Source organism: Amblyomma maculatum, chromosome 1 (genome assembly GCF_055883805.1).
Source record: "Amblyomma maculatum isolate TAMU_Amacu chromosome 1, ASM5588380v1, whole genome shotgun sequence".
In the NCBI taxonomy this organism is placed as follows: Eukaryota; Metazoa; Arthropoda; class Arachnida; order Ixodida; family Ixodidae; genus Amblyomma; species Amblyomma maculatum.
Window position 1 is genome coordinate 31,085,739 of NC_139344.1, and position 15,448 is coordinate 31,101,186.

The following is a 15,448-nucleotide window of genomic DNA, read 5'->3' on the forward strand; positions in this document are numbered from 1 at the left end:
TACTATCACGTCGTGGTGACAGCGTCGTAGACAAAAGACGATGCGAATAACGTGAAACTGGAATGAACTATATTGGGCTTACTTGTGCCCACACAAAGCTGAACCCTCCCCGCCGTGTTGGTGCAGTGGTTAAGGCGCTCGACTATATACTGTGCTCACGGATGCGGAATCGAATATCCCGGCTGCAGCGGTCGCTTTTCGATGGAGGTGAAAAGCAAGGCGCCCGTGTGCTGTGCACGTTAAAGAACCTGAGGTAGTCGAAATTTCCAGAGCCCTCCACTACCGCGTCTCTCATAGCCTGAGTCACTTTAAGACGTTAAACCCCACAAACCAAACCAAACAAAGCTGAACTCGGCGGTGGCGGCGATAGCAAAAGCGGGCTCGGCGGCCATCAGAGTACAAAATTATCGCCATCCTGAACCGCGCTTGATTTAAAGCTGACGAACAGCTTTCGAGGTAAAGTGCGGAAATCGGCGATCTCAAGTGCAGGTAATATAGAAGAATTCGCGGGCGCCTACAAACATTCCAGATAAATATCTCGTCATAAAATAACGTAACTGTAAAATAACATTATTCACACGTTGATGGAAACGTTGCCCGCATCCGATGCGTGACAAGTTTGTCTTTTTTTTTTTCTTGCGCTCACACGGATTAGTTAAAACGGCTGTTGAGAACCAATGAGTTGCGTTCCCGAAAACAACTGCGAAGCAGCTGGGGAATACGAGGGCGTTCATAAAGTTCGTATTTAAACTAGCACAACTTTAAAAAAGGCGCACACAAGAGGCATCAATATGAGCGTATACAGGTACAGCCTTTGTCAAAAATATACAGCCCAAGGGTTTTGCTTCTAAGCACCGTAACCTAGCTCGTTGAGCATCTGCAGCACTCGAAACCTCGTAGATGACAAATTTCATCTTCGCTCTTTTCTAGTTTACCCATACATTCCAGTATTGCTTCCAGGAGCCTCGTTACAGGGCTTAGAAGCGAACCCCTTGGGCTGTATGCTTTTGACAAAGACTGTACCTGCTTTTGGAGAAATATAAAAAAAATGTGCTTTATATAGCACCACAGAATTCTTCTGAAGCACCGAGCCAAAAATGGGAACATCATTTTGGAAATTGGAAGCACGCCCAGTGACCCGCTTTCTGTGTTCGAAGGGTTGCAATTCAAAGAAGATTCGTGCCCAGCTAATGGCGGTGTACAGCGATTATGTTCAAGCCTATAAGGATGTCGTTTATTGACGCATAAGGTCGCTTTAGAGCGCTTAAACGAGCTTGAACGACCAATAACGGTGTTGCTAACCGTCTCTGACTGATGTACGAAAACTTGCGACGAGAGCGAAGGCTCTACCACTCGCTGACGGATAGATACTACTGTTGAATGAACACGTTACTGTGAGTGGAGGCTCAGTGCCCGCCAATTTTCACAGCGACATGCCCATAACGAAGGTTGTTGCGCTCTTGCGAAAGTCTTTTACCTGCTCCGTGACAGTGCAATGGCTCACTCATCACAGGTGACGGTGGCACACGCGCCCGTCTTAGGCTAGAAAATATTGCGTCATCCTTCGTTGTTGTTGTTCTCCTCTAATGTGATGGCACATACCCACACAGGGGGATCGGCCAAGGATTGGGGTGCAGAGATATTAGATTTTGAGATGTATAACTACATCGGAAAAATAAATAAAATAAAAAAATAACTTCTTCCTCTTCCTTGCCACGAAGAACGCACTACGCAGGAGCACATCGAGGAGGACGAAGAAGTTGTTCGTCGAGTGAATACTTTTCCAGAACACAAATGACAAAGAGGTCTAGATGGATGGCCTGCGCCAGCTCGTACATCAGTGGCAGAAGTGCGTGGTCTTGTGCAGAGAATGTGTATATAGCAATGCGACTCCCACTGAAGCCACATATTTGTATCTGCCTTGTTTCATGTCAATAATACGAACTTCATGAATAGCCTTCGTATGTAAGATACTTTAATTAACATATTGGTAGAAATTACCTAAGCTTCAAAGTGTAGGAAACGTTTGCTTGTAAAGTGTGTACTGTGCTCAAAGTTAATAAGGAATAAGACTGCCATACAAAGAGCCAATGGGGCACGCTTGCTGAAAATAGCAAAAAAAAAAAAATGAAGCCTGCCGAAGGGAGACCTACGGGTAGATTTTATTGTGGAGGTGTGCAAAAAAAAAAATAATACTAAGTCCAAAGCCTTTTTCCTAGAAAATGACCAAAATTTATTAGTCTGGTATTCGCGTCTTGAGCTCCGTACGTATTGCGGAAATCAAGAGACTACATAGCATTCGTGAGGAGGTTTACTGTATTTTCTGGTCGATTTCGCGGACGATCGGAGCGGCCGTCGTAGCGAAGATTTAATCGATCTCCTAGTTATTCATACTGCACGAAACACGGCTTTTCACTTCCTAAATATCTCGGTACCACCCGACAGGGACCTTCACCACACGGCTCGGAGCCGCTCCAAATTAGTTTGGGAAGTTCTGCGAGTACGTTACGTTCGTTCTTGTGTATCGATGTTCACAACTGGGGTTTGCAGCGACCATACCCCCAATTCTTCCGTCCTCATTTTCATCCTTTGATGTCCGAACACATAACCAGTAAGCCCAATCGTTTGTGGGCACTAGTACCGCAGATTGTGTAGGCCAATTGTGAAAAGGCAAAATAACGGAGTTGAAAAAAATAGTAGCAAAGTATGGCCCCAGTTTTTGCCGATTCTGCGGCAAGAAACTTCCTCATCGAAAGTCGACGCCCTGCGCAGGCCGACGCCCCGAGTATGACTTCGAGAACCCAACCAGTGGTGGCACGAACGTCTACATCGTGGCCATCGTGGGCGTGGTGCCCGCTGCTGGCGCGGTTATCTGGTGCGTCCGCAAGATGATCGCCAAGAACAAGGAGGTCAGTCCTGGCTTGCCACTTAAGGTAAAGGGGAACATTTTAGTTATAGCGTCCTCTTAAGTGTCTGTACGCTCATGAGAATGAGACAGGGGTGAATTTTGACCGTTTTATTCAACTTCTATATTTTGTTTTCGTCAATACTTAACGTCAAAAGAATGTTTACCAAATGCAAAAAAAAATTGCTGTCCAAATCTAAAAAAAATTCACGTGTACAAATGAAAGGCCCTTCGTCATCAGCAGCCGGACTATGCCTACTGCAGGGCGAAGGCCTGACCCATTTTCATCCAAATAACTGGTCCTGGGCTAGCTGCACTTGACAACTGCGAACTTCTTAGCCTCATTCACCCACCTAATTTTTTGGCGCTCCCAGCCCTTGTGAGCCTGTAATGTTGTTATATGTAATTTTACTATTGGTAACATTCTCTTTGACTTCATGATTGGTGGCAGCACAGAGAGTCACGCTCGCGAAGACATGTTCCTTGTAATAATCACCATCCCTTGAATCAAGCTCATCTCAGGGCAAAATCATTTAGTCTATCCCTGTCCCCACCGCCCTGCGCCAAACTACTGAACGATGTACAACCCCGTAAAAATTTCGCGGTCTCATATCTTCGAGTGACTTTCTGCCATCCACAACTACATGCCATTTCCTTTAGTATACCTACTTCGTCACTCCAGTATGTCATTCACGAGAGTGACAAGTCTTGCCCAAGACCGCTTTTTCAGTTGCATTACAAACAGAATATCAGAAACGCCTTTTTGTTTACTTCATTTCAGCTTGTTTTGGTGCCTTATTGATTTGCGTCCATCATTTTTCTTTCCGTCGCTCCCTCGCTGTCTTCACAATTCAGCCAAGCTTCTTCTTCGTATTTCAATGCTGTATATGCAATACCAACAGAATACCTTAAATAGCATTTTATTAATCAGCGGTGTTACTAAATTACTCTTGAACGCATAGGGTTGCCGAGCGGAATAAAACCCGCAGTAATGCTCTTGCCAGTTTCTCCCGAGTATAGTTCGAGTCCACTTTTCCCACATACTTCACAGAGCTCGCTGCTTCGTCGTTCACTACTGTTTCTTCCCCAGGCTGTCGAGCTATAACTCAGTTTTCTTTACATGAGCTGAACACTCTCCTTTTGTGCTTTTCTTATTAAGGCTCTCGTCATGCGTTAATGTCAGCCGCCAGGACAGCGACTTCACCTTATCGCAGGTTTGGATAGTCATGTTAAGTAACAGTCTGCTACCATATACCGCCAACTTGGTCTCTGTATACACATGCCAATACACGAAATAGTTGACAGCATACAAGCCGCTTTATTTATTTATTTTTTTTTTTAGTAATTATGCAGCGACGTCGGTTAAATACAAACCTTCAGCGTTTGCCAGGGCTGTACTACGGCTCTATTTGACGTCTGGTCAACATTGCTATAAGGCCACCACTATTTTCGGCCCTTATGTGGAAAAAAAAAAGAACGATTCGGGAAATTTTCACGTGCTTTGTTTATAGGCACAGGTAAGCAGGTTCTGATATTCATTTCAACCTCTATATTGTCACAATAGAACTTGTTCAAGCTCGTTATGTATGCGTGTACAGTGCTACTTTGCAATAGCGATATGAACGCACTCTTGTGCGTGAACCGCTGCTAACGCTGTTCTTTCGGAAATGTTTCGGCTTATGCGCACATTGATCGTATCAGCAAGTTGTCGCCTTTTTGGTACTCAAAAGTAATTGTTTTCAACTGAGGCCCAATTTTTTTTTATGATTTCATAATACCCTTTTTTTTAAGTTATGGGAGTGCTTAACATGTCATAAATTTCACTACGGCTCAGCATGGCGACGACATATTGATTGCACAGCGCTGTGTGCACCCACTTGGTCTGGATGCATTCCGTGCAGAACAAAGAAAGCGCGGAGGTGCCTGCAGCAGACGACGAAGACAAGCAGACGCCGGCGCAGGATCCACCAACGAAGTACAGCTACATACAGGATGCCTACAACAAGATGTACGCGAAGACCATCAGCGAACTCATGCCCATGGTCAGTACGTTACACATGTGCACATGGGGCACACATTGTCAGCACCGATGCGTGGCTGATAGTTTAAAGCGCGCAGGTTGTTATTTTCATGTTTTCCAGGCAGAGTTTAAAAAAATGTTTCTCTTACTGCAGCACGACATAAGAGTGTAACGAAAAGAAAAAAAAAAAACATTTTCCAGGCAGAAAAATAAAATTGTTTTTCTTACTGTGACACGACATAAGTGTAGAGGAAAGAAAAAATTAAAAAAAAAAACGACGGACGAAGAACGGAGACTCAGATCACAGGCGCTTATGTGTGTCGTTGTTCGTTCGTCCTGTTTCTTTTTTTTTTTTTTTCGCGCTAGGAGGCGCTGGCTACACTCATGTCACCATTACTAACATGCCTAAGCATCCACCCTGATTTAAGTGCTGCTGCATCGACGCATCATTTGTACGATCTGGAGACGCATGGCGGTTGAGATCACTTTGAATGTTCCGCTGCAGTCGCCCACTAAACTCTCTTCAGGACACCTATTAGAACAGGCGGCACCAAACGTGGCGGAAAAAAAAAGCAAACGGTACGATTCCGCTAACCAACGTATAATACCGTGCGAAAGCGTCCGAATGTCGATTGTCGATAGACATTTAAGTACTTTCCGACCTAATTTTGGGGCAGGGCCACCAGAATCTCGGCGATGGGCTTAGTACATTAACTAGTCTCTCATCTAGCTTTAACGCACCTTAAAATGGCAGTGCGAAAGCGGTGCGTTCTGGATGCATTGAAAGTAAGTTGATGTAGACGACAGCGTCAATGCACAGCGCGAGAGAGTGGCAGTATAAGCACGCGGGGCTGCAGCGATATATACGATTAAGAAAGACAAAAAAAAAATGCGGCGATAGCTCTGAGGTTCCGTACGCGCTTCCCACGAGAAATCATTGACCACATTTTTTTTTTTTTTTTTTTATCGCTGCAGAGGTTCAGGTACTGCGCAAGATTTGTGGTCGTGTTTGACCCTTCGCGCTAAAACTTGCGCACTCCTGCTTGAAGATATAGTTATGCAATCTTTGCCAAAAAGTAAACAGGCTGCATGGTTTGCCCCTCAGTTGTATAGCGGAACAGTTATTGCATCCACAAAAGCTGTAAATACCTGTAAAGTAAGGAGAACCTTTGTACACTTGTCTTTAAATGCCCTTTGATTTTCAGGGAGCCATAAGGGGTGAACAAGTGGGAATTAGATGCCTGGATACTTTTGGTAAAGGTAGTGCCTAACTCTAGCCCCTTCTCAGTTCAGTGTACTCCGTTTAAGCGACAAAATATCCCATTGGAAATGATGTACTAAAGAGTATGGTTGCACAAAATGGTAGAAAGAAGGTCGCAACAGAAGTACGCCGACTGAAGCTGTCCAGAAAAGGTTATGCAAGCTCCCATTTTCGGCCATACTTGCCCCATAGAGCGTGAGCGCCTTCGAAATATACCTTTAAGCTGATGAATCAAAGTGCGCATGAATACAAAAGTAGGCAGCGCGCCTTTATTTTTTTTTTTTTAATTCTGGCGTCTTCTGTTTTATTTTTCGTCCGCGACAGGACTTGAACGCTTTAAAAAAAAAAAAAAAGTGCTCTTCTATCGTGCATATTTTCTCTTCGTGAAATTGGTAGGAATCGTTTACTTTAACATAAATATCATATTAGCCCTAACTGCCATTTTCGCACCCGGAGTACGTTTATTTTTCCTAAGAATATTTTTTGCTCATCCTTGTCTTGACATCGGTTCTTCTACAGTCGAATCTAGATGTGTTAACGTGAGAAGCCGGGCTGTTTGTATAAGTATGTGTTTTTCGCGCCCTGATTAGTATCGTTGATGCGGCATTGCATTTTTTTTTCGTATCTTCACCCTCTCTTGCGTTCTTAATGCTGTTTTTCCGAATACCATTCAGTTGCGAGTGAGTGCTTGTGTCGTGTTGTCTTCTCTGCTGTGTTTGTCTTATCGCGCTCGTTTACCATGAATACCACGATTCTAAATGTATGGAAGTCGAAGATGATCGCGAAATAGTTCGATATATCGAATATTCCATGTATAAAAATGTAGACAGATAAGCTTATCTGTAACCTGCAAGCAATAATACATCGTATACAGGCCAGTTTTACGCTGTTTGCAGCGACGTGCCGACCTCCAGCTATCCGGCAGTGAACCAACCGCCAGACTTTGGCAAGCCTTATAACGCAGTTCGCATTGAAGCCGCTGCGGACAGTTGTTTGAAACTAGCCACTGCCCATCAAAAGATGGCAGTGGCTACCGAAGCGCACCATGAACAGAATAACTGCTTACTGAAATTCAGGTAGAGCTGGTTTCCGCAACGGCTGGAAAGCAAGCGAAGCACGTATTGGGAGAACCGCCGCCAGCCCTTATTTTGGGTCTCCCTTCACCGCACAGCAGAGATGTGGAGTGGAAAACGAGCATAACAGATCGAAGGGTATACCTTCAGGCGCACATCGCTTTCACTTCTTCGCAACGCCAGTGCAGCCAGCAGGTGCCCAAGGCCGCGCAGCCGCTCCGCGCGATTGGGACTACCGGCGAAATCGTAGCTCGATATGTTACACGACTCCTACGCTTTCACACAGGAGTTTCAAGCGGATAGTTCGTGTGTTGGAGAGAATTGATCATTCAAAATGTACGTATTCGATATAATCGGACTCTGCTGTATACCTGCTACTTTCTGGCGCAATATTTCTTTAGTATATCTTGTTGCAATGCTTTATTAACATTTTTCGTGCATTCATCTATGTTTATGTTGTCTGAGAGCATGTTATTCAACTCGCAATTCCAAACTATATGTGCAATATTTTGAAAGAACACATTCAAATCACAGCACAAGAATGTAGAGGCCTCGTTGGCCTTTATAATTCTGCTTAATGAGCAGCCCTGGAGACCACCGAAGTAGAAGTGAGGTCAGATTGAATTCTATTGAACTGCATATTCAATTTACCGAGCAATCGCTTTTGCTGTCACCATCAGAAGGCTGCGATTCGTTTTCACCTTGAAGAGCAATGGTTGAAGCGACCCATGGTGATGAAGACCAGTGATGAACACGAATGAAGGCCACGTGTCTTCATGAGCATAAATGATCAGGTGGTCGCGTTTCTCCATGTCTCCCCAAGCAAGAATAGCGGTGACTTGCGATACTGTACCTCATACAATGGCTGTCTCTATAGTCCGTCGGCAGTACGCACTTCGCTACGTCAGCGCAGGACATTAAGTCACTGCGGTGATTCCGATCCGCTTCTGGAAGCGGCCAGTCCCGTTGTCCGTGTCAGGAGTTTCATAAAAGCACGCGGCAGGTCTTCACTTTTCAAGGGTGTTGCTACGTGTTTGCATGCTGCCTTTCTTGTGAGTGACGGCAGGCCTCTCCTCATCTATGGCGCAGAGTTCGGCGCCGCCCCGGGCCAGCGCTCCCGCGAGCCCGGACGAGTTTCCCCGCGACGACGTGCGGCTGGAGCGAGTGCTGGGTGAGGGCAACTTCGGCCGCGTCTGGAAAGGCACGGCGTACGGCTTGAACGGCTCCAAGAGGGCTACGCCGGTTGCCGTCAAGACGCTCAAAGGTGGTATCCGCTGCTGCTTCCGTGCTGTTCTCCGAGCCATAGATCTGCACTCCAAGCTTAATTTGCCCGCATGAAAGTTAGCATTAAAGGACAGCTCAATAGCTAAGTGCTCACGAATAATTTGCGTCCTTTTTTTTTTCTTTTTTTCGCAAGGACAGGCTAAGTATAGAAAGCAGCCCAAAAATAACGCGCCGTTAGAAACGGGGTCGGTACTTTGTGCGCCGTTTAAGTGTAAGGATGTGTTGGCCCCTCCGTGTAGTAACGGGGAACAGAGGCTGACTACAATGCCTGAAATGCAGCGATGCTCAAAAGCGCTTACTCTTGAAACTCGTTCGCTCGAAGTGCTCGTTTTGCACGAAGGTTAGGTCTGCGGAAGGAGGCTACTTTAATTAGGACTACCAATTAACTAGCCGCTGTTAGCTTTAAACACTGCATCACAGTTTCTGCGGTACCGATTATGTAACGGGCGTCCTAGCTAAGGTAACCGAGGCTTTAAATTAAACTGGGTTTTCTGGTTCAGTTAAACCGTCTAAGTCGCGTGACCTATAGTCTACAGCATATTTTTCGTTCTCAAAATTTTTAATTAATTAGGAAGTATTAATTAATTTGCCTTTTAATTATGGGCTTCAGGAAGAAGGCGTCGATTCAGAACTTGCAGATATTATTGAAAAGCAACTGGCTGAAATGTTCATCCTGCGTCTTCCTTTCTCTGTCTGTGTACACTGGCGCTACAGAATTTCCTAGTGTCATAGGTCACTCCATTCTCGTTTAGTTTCCCTTAGATTGGTCCCCAAGTGTTCTTTTAAAAATGCGAGCTTCCCCATGCCAACCGACTACTTCACAAGTTACAGTCTGACCATGCGGGGAAGCTCGCTAAACAATTTTGAAGGTACAGATAGATCTTTCTTCGCTCTCAGCCGCCTTATTGCCTTATTTAGTCATAATAGGTCACTGTGTCACAACATGGCAGCAATCAATAGTTATTCTAAAACTGAACGGCGACAATGGAGCTCCAGTTAGGAGAGAGAATTTAAAAGATACCGACATATACAGAGCTAGTTTTTAGATGTGTGCACGTGCCCTCTTTTGTACAAAACTTTCCATTCTCTGATGGCGCCTCACATTCACACGCATCGCGCGGGCTGAATTGAGTCCTCCTAAGCGAATGATGATACTTGTTTCCATGCGTCAGACCAGCGTATGTACAATATTGTATTATACTCCTCTACCTTTTAACCTAAACTGTCCTTTCTCCCTGTCGCTCAGCTCTTTGATTTCTCCTGCCTGTCTCCTTCAGTTCAGGCGTTCAGTCGTGTCCGACTCTTCATGACCCTATGGACCATGTCACGCCACGCTTTCCGGTCTCTCACTATCTTCTTAACATCACATAGCTTCATCTGCAATGCCTCGAGAATGCCATCTAACCATCGCGTTCGCTGCCTACCCCTTCTCCGGCGACCCTCAACCTTTCCCAACATCAAATCTTTCTCCAGCGACTCCTCTCTTCTCATCAGATGACCAAAGTAGCTGAGCTTTAACTTTAGCTCCTTGTTGTCCCTTTATTTCCACCGCCCCAGTTCAGGTGCTTCAGTTCATTTCGATAGGAGATACCGGGGCAGGCAAAAATCTTTTCCTTCCTTTATTATTATTTTTATTTTATTCTTTAATAATAAAACCACTTACACAGCGCAACAACAACGAATAAGCTGATCGAAAAGTGCTACATATTCGCTAAGATTTTATCTGTAACGTTTCTGACGAAAAAACAAATACTTGGTAAGGCATTTTAACTAACAGCCGCCAATTCACAGCTGTAAGTACGAAAAGCGTGAAGCGAAATGCACAGTCGTCCTTCCTGGCGCCTTATAAATGCGGCCTCAATAACGGCAGCGGTACTCTTAGCAAAATCCCGCTTCGATACAGCAAATAGGCGGCGTGCGGAGTTGGAAAAAAAAAAAAAATAGCGGCGCTTCTCTTGTTTTTTTCGCCTGCACGTCAAACGTGGGAAGAAAGAAAACGAAGCAGAGGATAACAGTGAAGAGTGGGAGGCAAGAAGGGTGACAGCTTTAGGTGTAGACTGTAAGCAAGTCCTTTAATTGCGAATAAATCAGCACTGCGTTCAAGGGGAGCATCGCGTCACTTAAAAGCCACAGTAACAACATTGAACGTCTACGAAATGAAACTGAATTCACACAAGCGATGCTGCCATAAAATGTCCTGATTCGAACGTATGCACTACTCCCTAAGAACATGGAATTTATATATATATATATAGGGGAAAGATAATTAGACACAAAGTAGAATAAAAAACAACGTGCCGATGGTGGGATCCGAACCCACGACCTCCGAATATCGCGTTCGGTGCTCTTCCAACTGAGCTACATCGGCCGCTGTCCCCCCTGCTACTTTCTTGGGTATTTATGTTGTCTGTATATGAACCTTGAGTGTGTTCACCAGCGCCACCCTCAGTCACAGCGGCGGACGTGGAACGTCCTTTGTTATCGCCAGCGTCACGTAGAACGTGATCAAGAGCGAGGGCGAAAGCTGTGCTAGAACCCTCTTACGCTACCTATGGCTTCAAGACTGCTATATATATATATATATATATATATATATAGGGGAAATGAGGGTGCTCGTTATAATACATAAAGGAAAGAAGCCAACAGTCGGCGAGGCCAAGGAAAGCATTGGGGATTATGTTTTATGTCTTTTATTTTTAATTTTTACTTGGATAATCACAGAAAGGAGTAATGTAATCTGCTTAGGGGAAAGATATTTAAACACAAAGTAGAAGAAAAAACAACGTGCCGATGTTGGGATCCGAACCCACGACCTCCGAATATCGCGTTCGGTGCTCTTCCAACTGAGCTACATCGGCCGCTGTCCCCCCTGCTACTTTCTTGGGTATTTATGTTGTCTGTATATGAACCTTGAGTGTGTTCACCAGCGCCACCCTCAGTCACAGCGGCGGACGTGGAACGTCCTTTGTTATCGCCAGCGTCACGTAGAACGTGATCAAGAGCGAGGGCGAAAGCTGTGCTAGAACCCTCTTACGCTACCTATGGCTTCAAGACTGCTATATATATATATATATATATATATATATATATATATATATATATATAGGGGAAATGAGGGTGCTCGTTATAATACATAAAGGAAAGAAGCCAACAGTCGGCGAGGCCAAGGAAAGCATTGGGGATTATGTTTTATGTCTTTTATTTTTAATTTTTACTTGGATAATCACAGAAAGGAGTAATGTAATCTGCTTAGGGGAAAGATATTTAAACACAAAGTAGAAGAAAAAACAACGTGCCGATGGTGGGGACCGAGCCCACGACCTCCGAATATCGCGTCCGGTGCTCTTCCAACTGAGCTACAAGAGCACCGGACGCGATATTTGGAGGTCGTGGGTTCGGTCCCCTCCATCGGCACGTTGTTTTTTCTTCTACTTTGTGTTTAATTATCTTTCCCCTAAGCAGATTACATTACTCCTTTCTGTGATTATACAAGTAAAAATTAAAAAAAGACATAAAACATAATCCCCAATGCTTTCCTTGGCCTCGCCGACTGTTGGCTTCTTTCCTTGATATATATAAAAGCGTCAAACATTCCGCCTTCTTCCACTGAGAAGTATTTGCTGCGTTAAAGGGACCTAGGCCTTCTTCGATCCCATTATCAGACGGCACATTATCGAGAAGGCTTATCCCCTAGGCCGCATGACGAACATTCCCTGTGGCTAGCGCGTTCACTTGAACGAGGCTCCTGCTCAGCAATCGTTTCAAGCAACCTATTTGTGCTTCTTTTGGAAAAGTCGTCTTCATAAACATAGCTAGTTCGGCGCAAATGTTTAACTCCCGTTTCCACAGCGTGCGAAAGAACTACAGCTTGTCTCTTTTCAAGGTTGAACATACGCGACTTCTTAGTGATGCCACACACTCCGCGGTACGCCACATGGTTCTTCACGCTAGTGTTAAAACGATTTATACGACTTATGGTGTGTGATGCGCGCGCCCGTGCATTCATTGCCGCACTGCTGACGGTAGCCTTCTCGCAGAGTACGCGAGCAATGAGGAGAAGCGGGACCTGGTGCGCGAGATGGGACTGATGCGCATGCTGGGCAAGCACCCGCACGTCGTCCGCTTTCTCGGATGTTGCACGCTAGACGGTAAGTACGCACTCTGTACATTGAAGACGCTGCAGGGTAACGGCGACCGCGCCCTTTTTGCATGCGCTCCATTTCGGTAGAATTACGAGCGACTAAAATATCGTAACTGCGTCAGTCGAGTTTTTCGTCTTTGTCTGGGTGAAACCACCAAGTTCTATGACTTCATTATTCGGCCGTAAGTATTCGTGGTGATGCGTTATCGCTCGATCCTGTTTCATTTTCTACTCCCCGATGTACAGGAAGTAATCGGTATGACCAAAAGGTCCTGAGTGGACCGTAGGCACAAACTCCTGTTCATATGAGTGAGTGAGTGAGTGAGTGAGTGAGTGAGTGAGTGAGTGAGTGAGTGAGTGAGTGAGTGAGTGAGTGAGTGAGTGAGTGAGTGAGTGAGTGAGTGAGTGAGTGAGTGAGTGAGTGAGTGAGTGAGTGAGTGAGTGAGTGAGTGAGTGAGTGAGTGAGTGAGTGAGTGAGTGAGTGAGTGAGTGAGTGAGTGAGTGAGTGAGTGAGTGAGTGAGTGAGTGAGTGAGTGAGTGAGTGAGTGAGTGAGTGAGTGAGTGAGTGAGTGAGTGAGTGAGTGAGTGAGGCGAGCGAGCACGTGCGAATATCTGAGAATGTACCCATCGCTTTTGTTAAGGAATATTTTTTTATAATACTTTCATAGTAGATCTGCCCTGTTTCGGTCTATTCCCACATGCAACTACTGGTAGAGCGCTTTATCTGCTTCCTTCTTTTCTCCTGTTGTTGGTAGCAACAGTGCAGCTACGATGGGCGACTTCAGCGACTGAACAAATTAAATGAAACCGAGAAAGCGTAAGAGAAAGCAAGAAGGAGAATTATTAATCATCTACACTTTTAAAGCATAGTTTTCAAGTGATGACCCATTGTAGCGTGCATGTGCTTTTTTTATTTCTCCAAGCATCTTCAAGATAGAGAACGTGGAAGATTGCTGGAAACTTAACTCATCCAGTTACTTTGAATTAAAAAAATATGATCTCTTTGGGCTTTGTAATCTCGCCGAGTATGTCACCTACTTTATCCTTGCTTTATTCTGCCTGAAGAAACAGACGTTTCAAGAATCTGTAGGTATCGCTCTACAGATATCGCATGCATGAAGGTCCACAAGAATGCTCTTATTTTGATGCGTTGGCTTGCAGAAGCGCAACTGCAGACTTTTTCCTCAAGATTCTAGAGAAAACGACGCCCAGTCTGCTGAGCTAGATATTTAAGGGAATACAATATTTTTTTTATTCATATTCGCATCTTATTGTGATTGATCTTATTCAGCTTATTTTAGATCCTATATATATAGCCGATGTCACTTATGAGCGTCAAACTTCACCTACCATATACCATCCTTATTCTGTTTGGTCAGAGTAGTTTTTGGTGAGGTATTTGGAGTGTTCGTCGCGTTCTGATTGACCTCCGTTTAGAAAATTCAGATAACCTGACACAGAACACTGCATGACCTTGTGGAAATACTAGGTACTTTTAACCGCTTTCTAGGACCGATGTTGAAGAGTCACTCGTTGAAATTCATGAAAGGGAAAACAGAAAACTGCGCTTATTGCTACTTACCAAATCTGGTGCTACTTAGGCAAACTCGCGCTTTGCGGCTCGTACGTATGATCGCTGAAAATGACTGGTAGCCGCTTTTGTGTGGTTCGTTTCTGCACGAAGAGATGCGTGGATTCTAGTGCAGCTGAACGGAATCCGAGAGCGGCTCCCCTGCACACGGAATATCGCGTCTAAACTTCACGTGTTCAAAACGTGAGTGAGCTGCAGGCGTTTAATTTCGAGCTATTTGTCACGCGACCGAAGGGCGACCACGATGATTAAGAACAGCAAACTAACTGTTCAAGATTCAGTGTGCAACGGCTGCGAAGGTGATCCCTCGCCTAAGGAGTCCAAATGTCGCGCTCCATGGCCGCTACCCATCGCTTTCACCTCTAGCCGACCGCAAGAAACATATGAAAAATGAAGCTAGTTTCTTTTTGCGCCTCGCGGTATAACCAACAGCTCCACAACTTTTTCGCATACCGCGAATCATGTTCGGAAACAATTGTAAGCGCGGCACACTTAACGCGGACTATTTCGACTTTTACTACTGTCACTGCTGTCGCCAGCGCCACCCCATCTCCGTGACGTCACGGGCTGACTTGCAGCACCTCTTGCTGCAAAGTTACAACTTAAGACGCAAGAACCAAGCGCGATATATAATCAAATAAATGGGTTAATAAAAACTGTTGTAGTTTCGAAAAAAAATTGTAAGGGTTTAAGCATTGCTTAAATCAGTAATACAAGTGAAAGCTATTAGAGTAGCATAGCCCTGTAACACCGCCTTTTCAATTCGTGATTTTTTTTTCATACTTTTTTCCTTAAGTTAGGTTTAAGGGAAAGTAAGGCGCAGTATACTTTCGGGTGGATACGACGGAATGGTGGACACCTAATCAGGTCAAGCTCACATCACCTTTCAGGTCAAGATCACGTTTTTCATATTTTTCTTTAGGTTTAAGTTAGGTTTTGGGAAAAGGAAGGCGCAGTATACTTTTGGTGTACATCATGGAATGGTGGACACCTACACTTCATCAGGTAAAGGTCACACCACCTTTGTGAAGGCCAAGAAACCGGTGGTTCTGAGGAACGGAGAGCGCACTATGCTTACATATAGCCACACTGCTATCTGGCCCGTTGAAGGTTCATTTCTAGCCCACGCTGGCATTTCATATTGGCTTATAGGAAAAGAAAAGCACAGCGTCT

General features: G+C 44.9%; 1 protein-coding gene across 2 annotated transcripts in view; it reads left to right on the forward strand.

Moving 5' to 3' along the window:
- Nucleotides 1–15,448, forward strand: part of LOC146202041 (tyrosine kinase receptor Cad96Ca-like) — a 108,674-nt gene that overhangs the window by 83,170 nt on the left and 10,056 nt on the right. Inside the window, exons 3-6 of one of the 2 annotated variants that reach the window (XM_084587910.1) lie at nucleotides 2,773–2,933; nucleotides 4,807–4,947; nucleotides 8,349–8,523; nucleotides 12,581–12,691. In XM_084587910.1, coding sequence (XP_084444036.1) covers nucleotides 2,773–2,933; nucleotides 4,807–4,947; nucleotides 8,349–8,523; nucleotides 12,581–12,691 — 588 coding nt within the window. The remainder of the gene's footprint in view (nucleotides 1–2,772; nucleotides 2,934–4,806; nucleotides 4,948–8,348; nucleotides 8,524–12,580; nucleotides 12,692–15,448) is intronic. The other variant, XM_084587912.1, reaches the window with a different exon arrangement.